The sequence below is a fragment of the Eptatretus burgeri genome, chromosome 3 (assembly GCF_056783735.1).
Source record: "Eptatretus burgeri isolate ZD-2024b chromosome 3, Ebu_testis_v1, whole genome shotgun sequence".
Classification (NCBI taxonomy): Eukaryota; Metazoa; Chordata; class Myxini; order Myxiniformes; family Myxinidae; genus Eptatretus; species Eptatretus burgeri.
In genome coordinates, this window is record NC_140963.1 from 131,622,514 (window position 1) to 131,642,964 (window position 20,451).

The window sequence follows — 20,451 nt, forward strand, 5'->3', positions numbered from 1 at the left end:
TACCCTGTTTAAATAGTTATTGATAATGTTCATAAAAGTTTATTTGGCTAAAATCACTGCCTCTTTCTGAATTTCCTGGCAGTGATGACCGGGTACCCAGACGTCCGCCTTTAATGCAACATGAGATTTAAATGATAGTCGCAAAGTTTCGCATATTTAGGATAAGTGGTTCCAGGCAATATTTAACATTGTTCTTGAATCCAACATGGCTGCCAAAACATGTGACCTATCAATTAGAAATTAACAAACTTATATTCACTGCTCATGTGCAATATGTATGTGAAGTTTCCCCTTGATCTGTCCAGCCGTTCTGGAGAAGATGATGTTTGAAGGTTTTAGGGTAAATTCAATATGGCCACCAAACCAATGACCTATCAATTAGAAATTAACAAACTTGTGAAAGGATGTCTTGGGGAAAGTGTGTGTGAATTTTTGCCTCAATCTGTCCAGCTGTTCAGGAGAAGAAGATTTTTAAAATTTACTAATTTTCAATCCAAGATGCCTGACGAACCATGTGACCTATGACATCATCTATCTGTAATTCCAGCAATCTGTGTGTGTGTGTCTGTCTGTCTGTTTGTCTGCGACCGCCGTTTCTCGACGACCGCCGATCCGATCTGATTGAAACTTGCCAGGAATATTGCCGGGGTCCCGCAGATGTGCCTTTTCGAGGTTTGATGTCAATCGGACAAGTGGTTCCCAAGTTATGGCCATTTATTTACCAAACCAATGACAGGACACGGTGCTATGACGTCACGATTGATGTCACAATTCTTCTTCCTTTTTTTTTCTTTTTTTTTGCACGTACGGCCACGCACGTACAGCCACGCACGTACGGGCACGCACGTACGGGCACGCGAGAGCGAAGGAACGGCCTGTGCAGTTGTTGTTTCTGGCACGCGGTTTGAAAGTTTTTTTTTTTTTTGGCACGCGTCACAATTCTTCTTCTTCTTCGTTTGATATGACGTCACAATTGACGCTGGGGACCTGAGTATGTGCCTTTTCAAGGCTTGATATCGTTCTTCTTCATCCATTTCAGCTGTTTCATAAGTGTTTCCCAAGTTATGGCCATTTATGATACGGTTGGACCGATCTATTTGAAACAATGCCCCAATCCAGTCGTCGTTTACGAGAGCGAAGGAACGAAGATGCGCGTCGTGCATGCGCAATGGAATCGGACGAAGCACGAGCTGCTCGCTTGACACGCGACGCTATGCGCGTGACAAGGCGTCATGCAGAAGAAACGGATGAAGAACGAGCTGCTCGCTTGGCAGACAACATTGAATGCGAGGCAAGGCGTCGTGTAGAAGAAACGGATGAAGAACGAGCTGCTCGCTTGGCAGACAACACTGAACGTGAGGCAAGGCGTCGCGCAGAAGAAATCCCTCACCAGCGAGAAGACCGGCAAGTAAGGGATGCCCTGCACCATCAGGACATACACCGTGCGAGACTAAAGTAGGCTCACCGTGAGAATCGCAACCTTGCTCGATACGATGATACCAATTTCTTCCGAGAAGAACTTCATGTTGAGTACAGGCACGCGTTGAGCAGAACCTCATCTATCTATAATTCCAGCAATCTCTGTGTGTGTGTCTGCGACCGCTGTTTCTCGACAACCACTGGTCCGATCTCATTGAAACTTGCTAGGTATATTGCTGGTGCCCAGCCACGCGTTGAGCAGGACCTCATTATTTCAATGCACCAAATGCTCACATTGTGATGCTTTTGTGTGGAACGAGGAGAGAAGCGGATTTTGCTACAACTATGGCAAGGTCGACCTTAAGCATGATCCGACGAATCCAAAACCGGTTCAATTCCATCACAACCTCCAGATGCTATTAAAAACCTCTTCCTTAACCAGGACTTTGTGAAGTACGCGAAGCAGTACAACAACGCGCTGGCAATGGCAAGTATCGGTGTCCGAGAGATAGGTATGCCTGGCTTCAATCCTGGAGTGCGCATACAAGGTAAGGTTTACCATTACATTGGTGCTCCTCTTGCCGATCTGGGTTGTACCCCACGCTTTGCTCAGATCTACTTTCACGATCCAGCCCATGAGCTGGAGTATCGTCGTGCCCACACCTCGAACAGTAGCCTGAATGAGCATTTTTTGCTAAGAGCACAACAGGCCATTCATGAGTGCAACCCATACGTCCAGCAATTCAAATCAGCCATTGAGTATGTGGTTCATAATGATAGCGCCAATGAACTGAAAATTGTGTTAACAGGTCGCACGCGGCGCCGAGACCTTCATCATGGTAACGTCAACCTTCCCTCACCAGACAGCGATGTGGCTGTCATTGCACCAGGGGCAATGACAACAGAGCAGTTTGGAAGGCTGGCAGTCGGTGTTCACCTCAGAGGAGGAGGTTTACAGACAATAGACGCTATGCATCCAGCGCATGACGCTCTCTCATACATAATTCTGCTACCCTGCGGCTCCCAGGGGTACCACACCGAGTTGGCAAGGATAACGCCAACATCTTTCTACCGCTACCATCTCCAAGTACGTGATCCTACTCATAACTTCAATCTACTGCTTCGTGGTGGAAAGTTGACACAGCAATACGTATGCGACATGATGGCAAAAATTGAGTCACACCATCTCAATTGGATTCGCTGCAACCAGAAGTCAATTAAGGCAGAAAAGTATAAGATCACCGTTGATGCGTTGAACAGTGATGCTGAGGTGCTACCTGGATGCCTCACCATTCTGCCGCCATCAATTTATGGGTCGCCACATTGGTTGCCAAAGAGTTTCAGGAAGCAATGGCTTTGGTCCGAGTTAATGGAAAACCTAACTTTTCCTAACATTCACCTGCAACCCAAAGTGGCCAGAAATTAAACAATCGCTTTTTGAGGGTCAGTCAGCCAATGAAAGACCTGATATCATCGCCCGGGTGTTTCATATGAAGGTGGAAGCACTCAAAGCAGACCTCCTCAAGCATGACCTCTTGGGGCAGTGGACGCTTATGTGATGGTGAAGGAAACACAAAAGCGTCACCTTCCCCATATAGACATGCTCCTGACCGTGGTACCTCGCGACAAGCCCAGAACACCAGCAGATGTTGATCACGTGGTCTCTGCTGAGATTCGTGACAAACGCACAAATCCGGAACTACACCGTATCGTGACATCACACATGATTCACGGCCCATGTGGGGAATGGAACATCTCGAGCCCTTGCATGGCAGACCGGAAGTGCACAAAGGACTATCCCAAAACCCGACGAGAAACGACAGGCTTCTCTGATGACTCCTATCCCCTGTACAGAACACGGGCAGAAGCAGCACCTGGTGATCCCATCATGAAGACAATATGAGTCAGTGCTAACGTATTAGTTAACAATGCAGGGGTTGTGCCTTACAATCCAAATATTGTCTTCAGGTACGATGCTCACATCAACCTTGAGATTGTATGTGCTGTCACCAGTGTGAAGTACCTGTACAAATACCTTGAAAAGGGCCCGGACCAGTGCCTGGTCAGACTAGAGCCACATGAGAGGATGCGAGAGGCATTGCGACATGATGAAGTGACACGATACGAACAAGGGCGTTACATCACTGCATCTGAGGGATACTGGCACATATACGATTTCCCCATTCAAAGCAAGTACCCATCAGTCGAGATGCTGGCACTCCATCTACAGGATGAGTAGGTGATCACGTTCAATGACGAAGGTGCCGTACAGAACGTGGCAGAGTCAGCGCCCCCTGCAACAACACTCACCGCCTTTTCGAAGCCATGAATCTCCATCCACACATGCGTCATGTTCTATATCCAGATGTGTTCCAACACTTCACCTACTTTAGCAAAAGGTTTCAATTGCGGAAGAGAAGGCTGAGTTTCCAGGATAACCTTAAGGGTGATACGGTTGGGCGGCTCCCCATTATTTCTGTCAACTCACATAATGCCGAGTTGTACTATCTCCGCATGCTACTGTACCGCGTGGCTGGCCCCACATGCTTTCAGGATCTCCGTCGTGTTGGTAGTCGGGTCATGGAGACCTATCTGGCAGCCTGCATTGCATATGGCATCGTTGACAATGACCAGGAGGTGGATTCTGTTATGGAAGAGGCTGCAAATATTGCATTTGGCCCTGCAGTCCGCGACGTATTTGCCAACATGCAAATATTCGTCCTCAGAGGCAACCACGTGCAGTTCTGGGAAAGGCACAAGTATGTGCTGTGCGAGGACTTCATGCGTGCAGCAGGTGTGAATGAGCCAAATGAACGCATTGTGAGTGAAGTGCTACTGGAGCTGAGGGACAAAATTGAGAGGCACGGCTTTTCGCTCACTAAGAGCTTTGGCCTTCATGAGCCTGAACCAGTTCATATCCAATCTCGCATTCCCCGCATCATCGAGCAAACAATATCGGAGAACTTGAGGCTCAGATCGCTCAAACAGAGTGCCTTCTTAATGACGAGCAGCGCGTTGTTGTCGATAAAGTGATGACTAGTGTGGAACACTGATATGGCTGGATGATCGCAGTTGATGCAAGTGGTGGGACTGGGAAAACAATCACATTGTCTCATATACTCAACAAAGTGCGAGCAAAGGGCAAAGTGGCTCTTGCGACTGCTGCAAGTGGTATTGCAGCTACTCTGCTGCGTAAAGGGGCCACCTTCCATAGTAGGACCAAGTGTCCTCTCATTCTCACTGATGAGTCCACTTGCAACATCAGTGAAAATGACACCACTGCTGCACTCATACGAATGACGAATATAATGGTGGTGGATGAGGTTTCAATGATGGATCGTCGCGCATTGGAGGCAGAAAATCGAACATTCCAGTGGCTTCAGGGCTCAGAGGGAACCGTTTGGTGGCATCACAATGGTTTTCAGTGGTGACTGGAGGCAGATCCTTCCCTTTGTGCCACACGGTAGCCGTATTGACATAGTTGGAAGGTGTTTCAAGAGCTCATACCTGTGGAGAAAAGTGCAGATACTTCATCTCACAGTAAACATGAGGATCATGCAGGGTGCTGGAGAACTACAGAACGAATCTGATTTTGCAAAATTCCTGCTGGATCTTGGTGAAGGGAAGATTCCTGTCAATCCAGAAGAGGGTGAATTTGCTATTGAGCTCAGGGAACCGCTCATTCTTCCAGGTGAAAAACTTCAGTATATTGTCACTTGGGTGTACGAGGACTTGCACAACAACATTACCAACCCCAAGTGGCTATGCGAGCGTGTTATACTATGTCCGACCAATTCCGAAGTCGATCAGGTAAATAACTACGTGACAACCATATTTCCAGGGGAGGCACATATTTGCTGTAGCGTCGATACAGCGGAATCTGGGGGTGATCATTTGTATCTGCCTGAGTTCTTGAGCACCCTCTGTCCATCTGGTATGCCTCCACATCGGATCACTCTCAAGGTGGGTATGGTGATCATGCTGCTGCGAAACTTCGACTAGCAAAGCAGGCACTGCAATGGCTCAAGGTACATCATCCATCAGATCCTTCCAAATCTGTTGGTTGCAAAATCTGTGATGGGTGTCAATTCTGGACGCACATTGCTCATTCCACGCATAACCTTGAGTCCATCTGATAACATGTTCCCGTTCACTCTGCGGCGTCGGCAGTTTCCTGTTCGACCATGCTTTGCCATGGCTGTGAATAAATCCCAAGGGCAGTCGCTACACCGTGTTGGGGTCTTTTGCACAAGAGACTTCTTCAGCCATGGTCAGTTCTACGTGGCGGCCAGTAGGGTTGGCAGATCCAGCAGCCTCCGCATTCTTGCCCTGGACAAGGAAAGAAAGAAGAAGCGCCGTTTCCTCAGAAATGTTGTTTATGAAGAGGTGCTAACGAGATAAAGGTGTGTACATGTAGACAATTTTTTATTATTATTTATTTATGGAAGTAAAATTGTTCCGAAAATAATTTATCAAAACATGACAACCATATTTCCAGGGAAGGAACATGTTTGCTGTTGCGTTGATACAGCGGAATCTGAGGGTGATCATTTGTATCCGGCTGAGTTCCTGAACACCCTCTGTCCATCTGGTATGCCTCCACATCGGATCACTCTCAAGGTGGGTATGGTGATCATGCTGCTACGAAACTTTGACCAGAAGAGCGGGCACTGCAATGGCTCAAGGTACGTCATCCATCAGATCCTTCAAAATCTGTTTGTTGCAAAATCTGTGATGGGTGTACGGGATTACGCACGTACGCGCACGCACTAGTAACTTTAAATTCTGCCTCCAATCCTGTACTGGAACACATGTGTTAAGTTTCGTGTTAATCGGATAATGTGCGTTTTTCCATCCAAGATGGGCGCCAAACCATGTGACTTGTGACATCATAATTTTTTACCATGCGTGCATACACAATGGTTGATGATGGTTCCAAATTTTCGCTTCGATAGATGAAGCAGTTCCAGAGAAAACATTATTTAATATTATTCTTAAATCCAACATGGCTACCAAACCCTGTGACCTATCAATTATTTATTCATGAACAAACTTGCACTCCTTATTCTTGAGCAATATGTTTGTGAAGTTTCCCCTTGATCTGATCAGCCATTCTGGAGAAGAAGATGTTTGAAGGTTTTATGGTTAATTCAATATGGCTGCCAAACCATGTGACCGATCTATAAGAAATTAACAAACTTGTGAAAGGATATCTTGGGGAAAGTGTGTGTGAATTTTTGCCTCAATCTGTCCAGCTGTTCTGGAGAAGAAGATTTAAAAAAATTATTAATTTTCAATCCAAGATGGCTGACGATCCATGTGACCTATGACATCAGAAATTTATATTCTGTTTCATATCATGCAGGCGAACAGGTGTCTGAAGTTTCGTGTTAATCGGATGAGGTGCGTTTTTCTATGCAAGATGGTTGCCCAACCACGTGACTTGTGATGTCATAGTTTTTACCATGTATGTAGACATATAGGTAGATGAAGGATGCAAATTCTTGCTTCGATGGGTTTAGTAGTTCCAGAGGAAACATTATTTAATATTTTTCTTGAATCCAACATGGCTGCCAAACCATGCGACCTATCAATTCGAAATTAACAAACTTATATTCACTACTCATGAACAATACTTCTGTGAAGTTTCCCCTTTATCTGACCAGACGTTCTGGAGAAGAAGTTGTTTGAAGGTTTTAGGGTAAATTCAAGATGGCCACCAAACCATGTGACCTATCAACAAGAAATTAACAAACTTGAAAAAGGACATCATGGGGAATGTGTGTGTAAAGTTTCGCCTCAATCTGTCCAACCGTTCTGGAGAAGACAATTAAAAAAACAAAAATTCAAAACAAGATGGCTGCCAAACCAAGTCACCTATGACGTCACAATTTTTTTTTTCTTCAGTGAATTGCGTCGATGAGGCTCAAGAAATTTCAGATTTTTCCTATGCAGCGTTCTACTTGATGAATTTTCACTGGGATACAGCTTCACTGATGACGTCATGAAAAAATCACCCCTCTTCCCCATTGGGAGGTCATTACAATGTATGAAGCGAAATATTTTTCCATTGCACTTTTCCACGTGACCTATGACGTCACAATTATCAATTAAGTTTGCTATCAAAAAAGAAACTTACTATGGTGAAAATTTCGTGTCGATCGGACTTACCGTTCCTGAGAAAATTATTTTTAAAGCGAAAGAACTCGCAAATTGCCGGCGGAAAAAGAATAAGGAAATAAGAAATAGGAAATAAACAGAAGAAAAACAATAGGCTACCCAGTCTATTTGACTGGGTACCCTAACTAAAAGGGTACTCGGTAGATCCATGAGAACATATTGGGCCCAATACATTTTTGAAATATCATGCTATACAGTACTATATCGTTTAAGGCCCTATCTCTCAATGGTGAAGAATCATTAAAATTAAATAATTCTCATATCCAGATCCAGATTTGAAGTCGGATCTTCACCAAAATCAAACCAATTCGTCATGGTCAAACACCGTTTCAATCAAGTTTCATCCACTGTCCACCAAGTTTCATCCGAATCCATCCACAACTTTTTGAGATATCGTGTACACAAACAGACAGAAAGGGGTGAAAACGTTTGCACATACATCAAACTCCATACCCCAACCGCCATAAAAAAAATGAACTCCAAAAATGGGCTTTTTATGAAGCATTGTATACGTATATGGATCCACCCTTTTGAAGATGGCGACAGATGGCAGCTCAGGTGTTTAAAATTTATGAATTATGAGAAAATGACTGCTTAAAACCGCTATTTAGGTGCACCATGGTAAACAATGTTATCCTTACAAGTTTTCTGGGGATTAACCTAAGGAGCTCAGAGGAGTAGGGTCACAAACAAACAATCAAGAAAAAGATGTCGTGCAAAGCACAATACTTGCAAGATCCAGAAAACAAATTTGACCTCAACAATCATTTGTTGTTTAATTCAATGACCAGATATGCAACTCCTCTTCAAATCAGATGAAAATTCACAATTTTAGAAATTCGGCTTATGTTGACCTTTTGGTCGATGTTGACCTCAAAAATAATTAAGCCTTTATAACCATAAATAAATACCCTTAAGAACCACTTAGAATTACCCTTTAGACCCCTTTGGAATTACCCTTTAGAATGCTTTAGAATTACCCTTTGTAACCCATTATAATTACCCTTTAGAATTCTTTAGGATTACCCTTTAGAACCCTCTAGAATTACACCTTGGAACCCTTTAGAATTCTTTAGAATTACCCTTTTGAACCCCTGAAAACCCTTTAGAATTACCCTTTGCAACCCTTTCGAATTACCCTTTACAACCCTTTAGAATTACCCTTTAGAACCACTTGGAATTACCCTTTAGACCCCTTTGGAATTACCCTTTTGAAACCGTTAGAATTACCCTTTAGAACCCGTGAGAATTACCCTTTAGAAACCGTTAGAATTACCCTTTGGAACCACTTAGAATTACCCTTTAGACCCCTTTGGAATTACCGGTTGGAACCCTATAGAACCCGTTAGAATTACCCTTTACAAACCTTTAGAATTACCCTTTAGACCCCCTTTGGAATTACCCTTTTGAAACCGTTAGAATTACCTTTTAGAACCCTTTAGAATTACCCTTGAGAATCTTTTAGAATTACCGGTTAGAGCCCTTTAAAATTACCCTTTAGAAACTGTTAGAATTACACTTTAGAATTCTTTAGAATTACCCTTTGGAACCCTTTTGAATTCTTTAGTATTGCCCTTTGGAACACTTTAGAACCCTTTAGAATTATGCCTTAGAATTCTTTAGCATTACCCTTTGGAACACTTTAGAACCCTTTAGGATTATCCTTAAGAACCACTTAGAATTACCCTTAAGAACCATTTAGAACTACCGGTTGGAACCCTTTAGAACACGTTCGAATTACCCTTGACAAACCTTTAGAACCCTTTAGAATTACCCTTTGGAACCCTTTAGAATTCTTTGGAATCACCCTTTGGAACCCTTTAGAACTCTTAAGAATTACCCTTTACAACCCTTTAGAATTACCCTTTAGAATTCTTCAGAATTACCTTTTAGAACCACTCAGAATTACCCTTTAGACCCTTTTGGAGATCCCCTTTTGAAACCGTTAGAATTACCTTTTAGAAACCGTTAGAATTACACTTTAGAACGCTTTAGAATTACCCCTAAGAACCACTTAGAATTACTCTTAAGAACCATTTAGAATTACTGGTTGGAACCCTTTAGAAGCCGTTCAAATTACCCTTTACAAACCTTTAGAATTCTTTAGAAATACCCTTTAGAACCCTTCAGAATTACCCTTTGGAACCCTTTATAATTCTTTAGAATTACCCTTTGGAATCCTTCAGAACCATTTAGAATTATCCTTTACAACCCTTTAGAATTACCTTTTACAACCCTTTAGAATTACCCTCTAGAATTCTCTAGAATTACCCTTTAGAACCACTTAGAATTACCCTTTAGACTCCTTTGGAATTACCCTTTTGAAACCGTTAGAATTACCCTTTAGAACCCGTTAGAATTACCCTTTACAAACCTTTAGAATTACCCTTTATAATTCTTTAGAATTACCCTTTAGAACCCTTCAGAATTACCCTTCAGAAACCTTCAGAATTACCCTTTAAAGTTTAAACCATTTAGAAATACCCTCAGAATCCTTCAGAAAATCCCCTTTAGATCCCGTTTGAATTGTAGGTCACATGGTTTGGCAGTCATATTGTATTTACTCCAAAACCTTGAAAAATGTTCTTCTCCAGAATGGCTGGACAGATCGAGGGGAACCTTCACACAAATGGTACCCATACCTTGGGGGATAACCAGCGTATTTACGAATAATTGCTAGTTCACATGGTGTGGCAACCATATTGCATTGAAAGGGAATTAAAAAAAATTATTTCTCTTGAACCGCTTCATCGATCAACATGAAACTTCACAATCATGATCTCGTCATGATGGGGAATATACAGTGTGTTTTAAATTTTAACTTGATCGGACACATGGTCTGGCAGCCAGAATTATTTAAGTTTTAAAAAAATTATCTGGTTTTTAAAATTTATTTAATATATTTTTGAATGAGGCTCACTTGGGTGTGTTTGAGGGTAGAGGAGTAGCAGCGAAAGTGTGAATCCTCTCCAGGTTCCTCATGATGACTCCATCTTTGCTTTTTGCTTGTTTGGGTTCCTTCTGATGAAGACTCCAATGCTGGACTTTACCTATTTGGTCCTCCATTCGATTTGAATTGAATTAATTTTAATCTCATTCTGAATTCAATTAAATAATAATAAAAAAACGTCATGGGTCAGGGTCAGATGTCCAAACAAAGCGGGGTTGCATCAAAGCGGGACGTCTTGGTACCCGTTCATCACTGCCAGCTGTTATAAAATGATGGTTCTAGTTGTGTCTCTTATTAATTACATAACACACTAGTACACTAACACCACACAAAATAAGTCCTGGTGAGGAGGGTCTGCAATCTCTGATTGCTCTTATTCTTATTAATTAATTGTGATGATTCGATCACGAGACAGATTGACGTTTACGATGTATGAACCCTTAGTTATGTATGTTACATGATATTATATATATATATGTGGAATTTATTGGGTGGCTTATTAGCCTCGCCTTTTCCCAAAGGAACATGAAAAGCAATTGTAATGGTGCTGTGTCGGTGAGTGGGTCCACATCATCGCCAGATCTAGGGAAATCTATATCCTCCACATTGATAAAAGCTCTCGTTTGGATTTCGTTGAAGGAGTGCAGAGATGGTATGTGCCATGATGGACGAATTGCCTCCTCAGGTGCCTGGATTTCCTTGATCATTGCATCCGTTATGAAACGCAGACCGGGTTTTCACACATCCTGCTAATAAATCACAAGAAAACCGATGGCGATCTTAGTGGAATGGAAAAATTGGCTCTTGTTTCACGTGGATGTATTTTAAATTTGAGTCGTTCGAGACACAGGTACATCGCCCGATTTCAACGAGGGGTCGCGACCAAGCGACCGAGCTGCCTCCTCCTCCTCCTCCTCCAAGAGGCGGGAGATTGTGAAGGCGGGGTGGTGCTCGCTGGGCGGGCGTGATCAATGTGAACACTACTCCCTCTGCAGGTGATCGGGGCAGGCGCGGTCGCCGACTGTATTCAACGAGTGCGAACGGCCGCTGGCAGCGCCGGCAACACCTTGCAGCACGTGCTCTGCAGCGCCCGCGACATCTCAGCATCGAATCGGGAACCGCGTGTGACCCAGAGGCGCCATGGCCTCGGCTCGGCAAGCTCCCGCGGGCAGCGAGCACCGCCAGCGCAAGGCGCTTTCTCGACCTTCCTCGGTGACCGGTAAGACGAGGAACGTCGTCGCGCGGTGTGCTCTCCCCGTGGCCCTGCACACAGCCTCACGGTGCTCGGCCGCGGGACGCATTCCTCTGCACCAATCAACGCGCCACACAGCTCACAAGCAGTCCGGGGCTCGAGAGCACGGCTGCGATCGCCGTCCGAAATCCGCCGGTCCAAAACCGCTCGGCAAGGGTGGCGAGGCTGTCGTGACTGCTTATGACATATGCTCGGCGTCATAATGGCGCCAAGGTGTAGAATGTAACAAGTGTGATTCTTCTTTCTCGCTACGAGCCCATGTTGTGTTCAGGGAACCGCGACAAACAGCCGAATGGCTCCGCTGGTGTGTGTGTCGTTTGGAGTCCGTCCGTCCGTCCGTCCGTCCGTCCGTCCGTTGATAGCTGAGCGCTCCGCAGCACGAACGTGCGCAGATGCACCTGCAGCGCGCGAGCGCCGCTTTGACCCACGGTCACGTGGCCCCCTTCATCGTCATGCTTGGATTCCTTGGTGGTGGTCGTATGGCAGCTTCGCTGCCGGGGTAGCTATCATTTCTTGAAGCGCGACTGTGTCGCTGATGCAGTGCCCCTCTACCAGTACACACACTGGAACTGGTACTCCTTTCGCCGACCTCGGAAGGATGACGGGCTGAGTCAACCCCCCTGGTGTATTAATTCAGAGGCCGATGGGGCTTGAACTCAGGACCCTAGGACCCCAAGCCGCCACCCTAACCACTGAGCCAACACCAGGCTCTCCTGGATTTCTTGATGGAAATCCTGCTTGTGCTGCTCGGTGCTCACCCGTTGCTCACCCGTGCTAAAAAGCAATACGGTAATCGTTGCTCCGAAGTACGTGTAGTTGTTGAACGGTCGTCGGAGTTCCCGTTCTTTTATTTCTGCAACATAATAACCGTGGGATGGACTTGCGGGATCGCTTGTAATGAGTTGATGTGCACCCTGGGTTTGAATCTCGAGGCAGCTGTCAAAACTGTCACTCACCCTGGTGTCTGATGCGCATTTCGCACCATCGGAAGGATGTTGAGCTGGAGGACTCGTCTGCCAGCGCAGGTTGCCGTATAGACATGAAGGATCCCGTGGTTCGTGTGTTTGAATGAGGAGTCGGCAAGTCGTCGCCGGCACCTGGGAACGAATTCCAATTTCCTGCTCGAACCTCCAGTGGGTACTGGATCACCCAGCAGCACAGTTGTGCTCCCAGCAATGATGCTACCTGTCAATCCCAATTTGAGCGATTATTTTTGCTTCTTCTTCCTTTAACGGCCACGGTTGTTCGTGTTCCCACGTTCATGCGTGCTTGGCCGGGAGAAGTTGTGGCCCAAGTCTTTCACGAACCGGGTTGGCCAGACCTGACGTTCGCACAGGCTCCATCATACACAGCACAAACGAAGTTGGAAGGAAAGATTCTGAATGATGAATGAAGCAGGCACCCATGTGTATGTATGAACGTGACCCTTTCGAGGCATGTGTCGGGCTTGCATTCATACTGTCTTGAAAGCTGCCTCAGCAATGTGCCACATTTCATTAATTCCATTTGAGTAGAGTGCAAACCACAGAGGTATACAGAAAGGGAGGGTTAGGGGGAGGAGGCACAGTGTGGCTTGGAGAAAGCCCAAGGGGTGCGAGAGCTAGGGCTCTGGTTACATGGTCGAGGACGTTCAGATAAGGCTGTTCAAATACAGGATCTGCCGTACAAGGTGCGGCTCTGTTTCTTGCTTTGGTATCTGGTGTAAAGCCAGGATGATAATTTTTGATACTTGTATACTTTGGTCAAAGTTCAAAATATGTATTTTAATTTGCTCGACTTTTCTTGTTTGTCGACCTCTTTTTTTTTTTTTTTTCATGGGTTCCCACTGTGGAATATTATTGAATCAGGACATGTTGATTTATTATTCCCACGCTTTTTGAAACAAATGGGGGGGGGGGGCTATTGTAATCGGCTTCGTCTGTCCCTCAGTCACGCTGTCTCCTTCCAAATGGTTGTGCAGAAATCCACCAAACTCAGTTATGGTCACCACATGGCACAAACTTGCAAGATGCATTATAACTTTTGGCCTCCTCCTCCTGGGGTGAGGTCAAAAGGTCAAACACCCAATAAATAAACAAATAAATAACGATTACGGGCACATTTTAAAACATTTTTGATGAGACTTTGTGCCGCACTGTATGTGCAATCGACATCGGGGGACGCATGAAATATGTAATAATTTTTGGGGGTATTTGACACCCCCAGTTGTGGACTTCGGGTCTCAGGGGTCAGAACAGAATTTTTTTGTTTTACCCAAAAACGTGACGTTGGGTCATTCCTCATCGAACGTTATGGCATGTTTCAACTTTGCTTTAGTTGGGAAGAGTGAGGATTTGCGATGACGCACCGTCGACGTCACTCTAGTCCAACTTTAGTTTCATCGAGCGAAATGTGCACGTTATTGAATCGTAATTTAATTATTTTTTTTAACGTTTAATCGAGCCTTGTTGCTGACACTCACGATTACATCATACAAACAAGGGATGTATATTGATTATGCTTGCGTGCATTTTAGGGTTAGGAAGTGGGGGCGGAAGATAGGTCTGCACCCGGTGTGTACGTGGAGGATGGTTGAGGTCACAATTTCAACGATGTGTGGATCTGTACTGGTAGGTACAGATGTCCTGGCCCCATAGCCGTCGCTTCACTATGATGTTTTCCAACTGTGCACCATGTTCTTTCATGATGAGCTACATTTAGATTTGCAACTCGTGACTGGGTGGTGCGCATGTATCGATACATAACAAGTGTGAAGTTGGTTTCTCACCATGAAAAATACGATGCCATTATGCATTGTCTTGTCACATCAGTCGTGTGTTCACAAATGGGGAGCTAGCTCTGTGTCTGCTGGGTCATGGAAATACAACTGTGACATCACCCTTCATCCAAAGGAACTGCTTTGTCTCTGAGCACAGCACACTGCCGCTCATATCCTGATGCCGACGAGCAACTCTCAAGCACATTTTGCTTTTCGACACTTCCATGAGCCTCGACTTGTGTTTGCATATAAGCGTCTTTATGTCCAAGTCATGTAGGAATTTAGTTTGAGCCATCAAAGGATGCTTAAGGTGAGAACAATATTTGGACTTCATAAGATATTCATTGCCAGGCATTTATTTTTTCTGGTCTAGAGGGTATTATGAGAGAGGGATTCAACGCAAGTTCTTTCATGAGAACAAATTGTCCCATCTGTGAGCAGATGTAATGTTGGTGGATGTTACAGAACCCACTGTCTTTCGTAAGAGGGAGGTCATTGTGTCCCAGCACCCTGGCCAGCATCCTGGCCAAATTCCAAATTGCTGCCCTCATGTGCATGGGGCACTGCATCAGCAGCACGGCTGCTTCAAAGTGATGCAGTCAACAGCAGTCAGGGTGTTCTACAAGAATTGATGAAAATTAATTATTCTAAAATGAAAAGTGTGTGTGTGTGTGTGTGTGTGTGTGTGTGTGTGTGTGTGTGTGTGTGTGTGTGTACGTACATGCACGCATGCTTACAGGTTATGTCATTAGATTATTAGCATTATCTACACACGCACTCTTAGTTATTTGCATGGAGAGGTTGGGGGCCTCCGGTGGTGTTTCAGTGTCATGAAAAACGTCACATTAGTTTTTGTGACGTCGCCTCCACCTTCACGTGATGGAGCTTTGCAGTTATCCAGTTGAAGACATCTTTCAACCATTTCCGGCTGCAGCTTTTCTCGTAAGCGTGTATTAAACAATCTGCCTCACCCCCTGGATTTTATGTCTATACCCCTCCCTCCCCCAGCAAGTCCAACTCCACTCTCTATCCCTGCCAAGTCACTTGGGCCTAGTCTGCCTAGCACAATATTGCTAGTGATTGCCATTGTATTTTATATATATATATATATATATATATATATATATATATATATATATATATATATATATATTGTTGCGAATTCGCGCCCGCCGGCGTGCGAGCGGCCACATAACTCGAATCGCGGCACGTCGCCCACCGGACGGACAATTCCGTCGTGACCCTCTCGGACTAATGCCGGGAACTAGTCACGGGTGGGCCTTTCGGCCTCACCACGATCGTGCCAACCGGCCCCCCGCGTGGGAGAGGGTTGTTCGCCAAATTCGACCTACCTAAGTACCCACACGGAGGGTAGACCGGGCGATCGCACCTCGCCGCAGGTCGACCCCGGACACGGGCCTCTGAAGCGACCCGTTCCGTACTATCGGGATAACCGAGCGGTGTTATATCGTCGACCTCGACGGTTCCGATTAATTATCGGGCGTATTTAGCCCACTACCAACCCTTTACGTGAAGTAAGATGGAGATTCAATTAAAGAAAAGACGAAGCGAAACAGGAAAAACAGTTCCAACATAAGGCACATTTATTCCGCGGCAAACGGAAAGCACACATATACAATTACAACAATTATGCACCAAAAGCAAATGTAACAAAAAGGAACACAACAATGCAGATCTACTACTGACTACGCGAGCACACGGCAACACTTACACAGTTTTACTTTACAGATGGCGCCTGACAACACATATACTCAAAAGCAAAAGAAAAGGGCCACCCTCAAATACAAGGGGGCAGACGGGGCCTGGGGCGCGAGACCGCGTGGAGCCTACCCGTCTTGTGATGAGCCGCAAATGTTACGGCGGTGCCCCGATTCCGCGCTCCTGCGCGGGTTTCGTTGGCACTGCTTGGAATGGGGTGGGAACGGGGCCCCCTTTTCGCACTATCTCAGCGCGGGGGGGGGGAAAGGGGGGAATTGTTGATGCTCTGGGGAAAGAGGATAGCTGGCTTGCTTGGGTCCCGCGACGAGCGACTCCACTGCGACCTCGACCGCGTTCCCGGCTTCCCCTCTCTGCAGCTCCCCGACAGACTCCAAACCCCGACAGACTCCGACTCTCCTCCAGACCCGTCTTGGTTGCTGCTGCCACACTCCGCCGCCGCCACACCTCTCCAACTCGCCCGAGCCCAAAACTGCGACTGCCTCCAACTGCTTCCGACCCAAAACTCTCTGCCGCTGCCACACTTCGCCGCCGCCACACCTCTCCAACTCGCCCGAGCCCGAGACAGAAACTGACTGAATTCGCCCCGCGCTCGGCACTTTATAGTACGGCAGGAGAATCCACATGCAAATTTCCGGATCAGGATGAGCTCGGGGGCGGAGCCACGCTCGCCCATTGGACGGAGGAAAAGTGGGCGTGAACCTCCCCTGATCCTCGAATTTGCACATATCGATTCTCCTCCGACGCGCCTGGAGGCGGGGCCAAATTGCCCCGCGCTTCATGATTGGACGGAACAGAAGTGGGCATGTATCATTCCCGATCCGACCTTTCCTCGGAAAGGCCGCCCTCCGCACCCGCTGCTCGGCGCGCGCCCTGCATGAGGCCAGGACAGCCTGACGCTCGGCGTTCACAAGCGGCGCGGGAATGGCCGCAGAAGGAGAGGTGAAGGTGGCGGAGTGTCTAAAGTGGCGGTCCCTGGCCACGGTGACGCTTGGAATGGTGGTGATGCGACGTTTGCGAGAGCGAGTTGTGAAGGTAAAGGTCGTGGCTGCTGGCGCTGTCGTTGCCGTGAAGCGGCATTGCGGCTGGTGGTTGTTGTGTGATGGAGGTTGAGACGTGGTTGGTTCAAAACAAAGATAGAACAGAAAAACGGCTATCCCAAAGTGTCGCAGCCCGAATGAATCACATCTACCCCCTCCAAACAACGGGCCTGGGCCAACTACACATGCACCCACAGAGATATCTCACCTACGGGACCCGAATGGTGGTTTGCGAATTTCCTCAACCACAACAATATATATATATATATATATATATATATATATATATATATATATATATATATATATATATGTATACATACATACATACATACACGCAAGGACCATCCTCCCAACATTGAAGACTCCATCTACATCTCTCTCTCGACGACATGGACCAACTTTTAGCCACTCATCCAAACTCTCTCTTCCTCATATGTGGTGATTTCAATTGTCACCATGCAAATTGACTGGGTGCTGGTACCTCACTCACCAGCCATGGCACTTCAGCAAAGGTTATCTGTGACCCCATGGGTCTGACTCAATCTGTGAACTTTCGCACCCGGATTTCTACAATGGCAAATCTTCCCTCCGGATTTGGTGATCAACTTCCGCCCCAATGTATCTTGCTCGTCCTCTGCCCCAATTGGCTCACCTGATCATGTGCTTGTGAAGGTCAACATCTCTCTGGCCATTCTCAGATAACAGCCTCTGCGCCGGCGAGTCTGGCAGTTCACTCGGGTGAAATGGCAGGAACTGCCAGCAGCCATCACACTTTAGGACTGGTCTCCTATATCCACTGCCACTCATATGAACTCAGCCTGGGAATTCTTACACATAAATTTGCTCTCTCTTATGCACAGGTTCATCCATCTCGTCTTCAGTTATCTTGCCCATCCTCTCGCTCTTGGTACTGAATCCTGTGGTGAGGCAGTTGCTTTAAAACAACTTGCATTCTCCTCCTGGAAGTAAAATCCAAACGAAGGCAACCTCAGATCATTCCACAAAGTCTACAACAAGTGTGTGTTTACTCCAGGAGAGCCAGAAAACAGCATCTGTCCAATCTCAAAAATAAACTTTTAAACTCGTCTCCCCCCTCGAAAACCTGGCGGCACCTCGTCAAGTCTGTCTCTGGTGCATGCTCCCTTTTCATCCCTTCCCTCACTTCAATTGGCATCACAGCTGACTCCGCTCGCGAGAATGCCGAATGCTTCAATTCTGTGTTTGCTTCAAAATCTTGTGTCTCAAACCCTTCTCTCTTTGTACTTGCCCTTCCCAGTTGTACCCAATTGCTCCTGTATTCTGTCTTCTATACCTGTGAAGGTGGAAAAGTTTCTTGCAACCATCGACTCTGACTCTACAACTAGACCGGAGGGCATTAGCTCATGTGTCCTAAAATCCTGCTCTGCTGCTCTTGCGGTTTCTCTCTCTGTCTTGTTCACCAATTAATTTACCCTAGGTCCTGCTTGGAAATCAGCTAATATCACAGATGAGCAATACTTAAGAAAAAGGGTGCAAAAATGGATCCCCTTAACTGCAGACCAATCACCTTACTTTCAATCATCAGCAAGGTCATGGAATCCAACATCGCAGTTGATATAAAATCATTCCTTTTCTCCAACAGCCTCATCTCCGATCATCAATTTGGATACAGACCTAGTCACTCTACCTTGGACAATGTGCTTCAACTCTCCCAACAATGGTGGAGGCCCTCAATATCACACATATCAGGGCTGTCTCTCTGGACATATCTCGAGCTGATACAGTTTGCATATGGCCTGCTCTCCAAATTGTCTGCCAATGGAATCCAAGGCCAACTCCACTCTTGGATTACTGACTTCCTCCCGTCTCCTAGAAAGTGATTCTTCACCACTGAGAGAAAGGGCCAAAAACGATATACAACATGATATTTCAAAAATGTATTGGGCAAGATGTGTTCTCGTGGATCAGGCATGACTTGGTGGAGGTATGTGCTCTGCCGAGTGCCCTTGTAGTTTTTCTACTTGGCTCCCTTGAGTTTGTTTTATCATTTTGAAACCCGACATATCCCTCGGTTAGCACCAGGATTTTGGCAGGACTTTAAAGAAAAGCCTCGTTTTACTTTTTTGGCATGATTTAGACGTGTATGATTTTGTCGTTCATAAAACCTTTTGGTGTGTGTGTGTGTGTGTGTGTGTGTGTGTGTGTGTGTGTGTGTGTGTGTGTGTGTGTGTGTGTGTGTGTGTGCGCATGTGCGCGTGTGCGCGCGCCGTGCAAACCCAGAAACAGAAAGAAGTTCAGCAAAGTTGTATTTTTGGTCAAATGCTTGTTCATAAATATTATGTGCAAAATATTTAGGAAAAGTTCAGCTCAAATATAAACATAATTTAACCCAAAAAACACAACATATTGCAAAATTATCTCTTGTTATAAAAACTGGTTAATTGCTAATATAATTCACGTTGACTGCACCACCAAATGTTTCCTGAAGGATATCATCATCATCGTCGTCGTCGTCGTCGTTATCGTCATCATCATCGTCCCTCCTCTTTTCAGCATATCGGTGCTTTCAGTGAACTTCCTGGGTGAGGGTTATGCTGGGTGCCATTGCCTTCCCAGCACAGTCAGTCAGCACCAGAATTTGTAATTTGGTCAGGGTGCCGGTGATAACTCTCCGACTCCTCGCGAAGGAGATCGATAGTTCTTCAAAGTCCACATCGTGCTAGCGGAGATGACATTCAGTTTATTGCCTATCTAAAAGAAGATGCACACATTCATGTATCACCTTGCCTGTAAAAAACCAGGATGACAGTTTATCGCTTGGGAGAGATTCGAACTCAGGTTCGGAGAATCAGAGGCAAGTGTTTTGGAGGGGTTTCTGGTACTTATAAATGCCATTAAAGAGATATTGAAAGAGAAGAATGTTATGATCTGCATGGGAACAAGCACTGTTGTTGCAAACCAGATAAAACTAGGTTATTTTGGCCGACTGAACAATGTGGGCCTTTCAAAATGACGTATGAATGCCAATGATGCCTTTCACACATGCACTGTTTGTGTGTTTTCAGTGACTCGGTTCTACTCACCGGGCACTTTTAACTTGCCGTTGCAAGCGTGAAATGTGCAATTAAAATTG

The 20,451-nt window shown here is 45.7% G+C and overlaps 1 protein-coding gene across 1 annotated transcript in view; it reads left to right on the plus strand.

Moving 5' to 3' along the window:
* Positions 1 to 11,540: 11,540 nt before the first annotated feature.
* The window catches only part of LOC147030992 (sickle tail protein homolog), a 276,462-nt gene continuing 267,551 nt past the window's right edge, over positions 11,541 to 20,451 (plus strand). Inside the window, exon 1 of the mRNA XM_085875631.1 lies at positions 11,541 to 11,768. Within this exon, the coding sequence (XP_085731757.1) occupies positions 11,690 to 11,768 (79 nt within the window). The 5' untranslated portion in view covers positions 11,541 to 11,689. The remainder of the gene's footprint in view (positions 11,769 to 20,451) is intronic.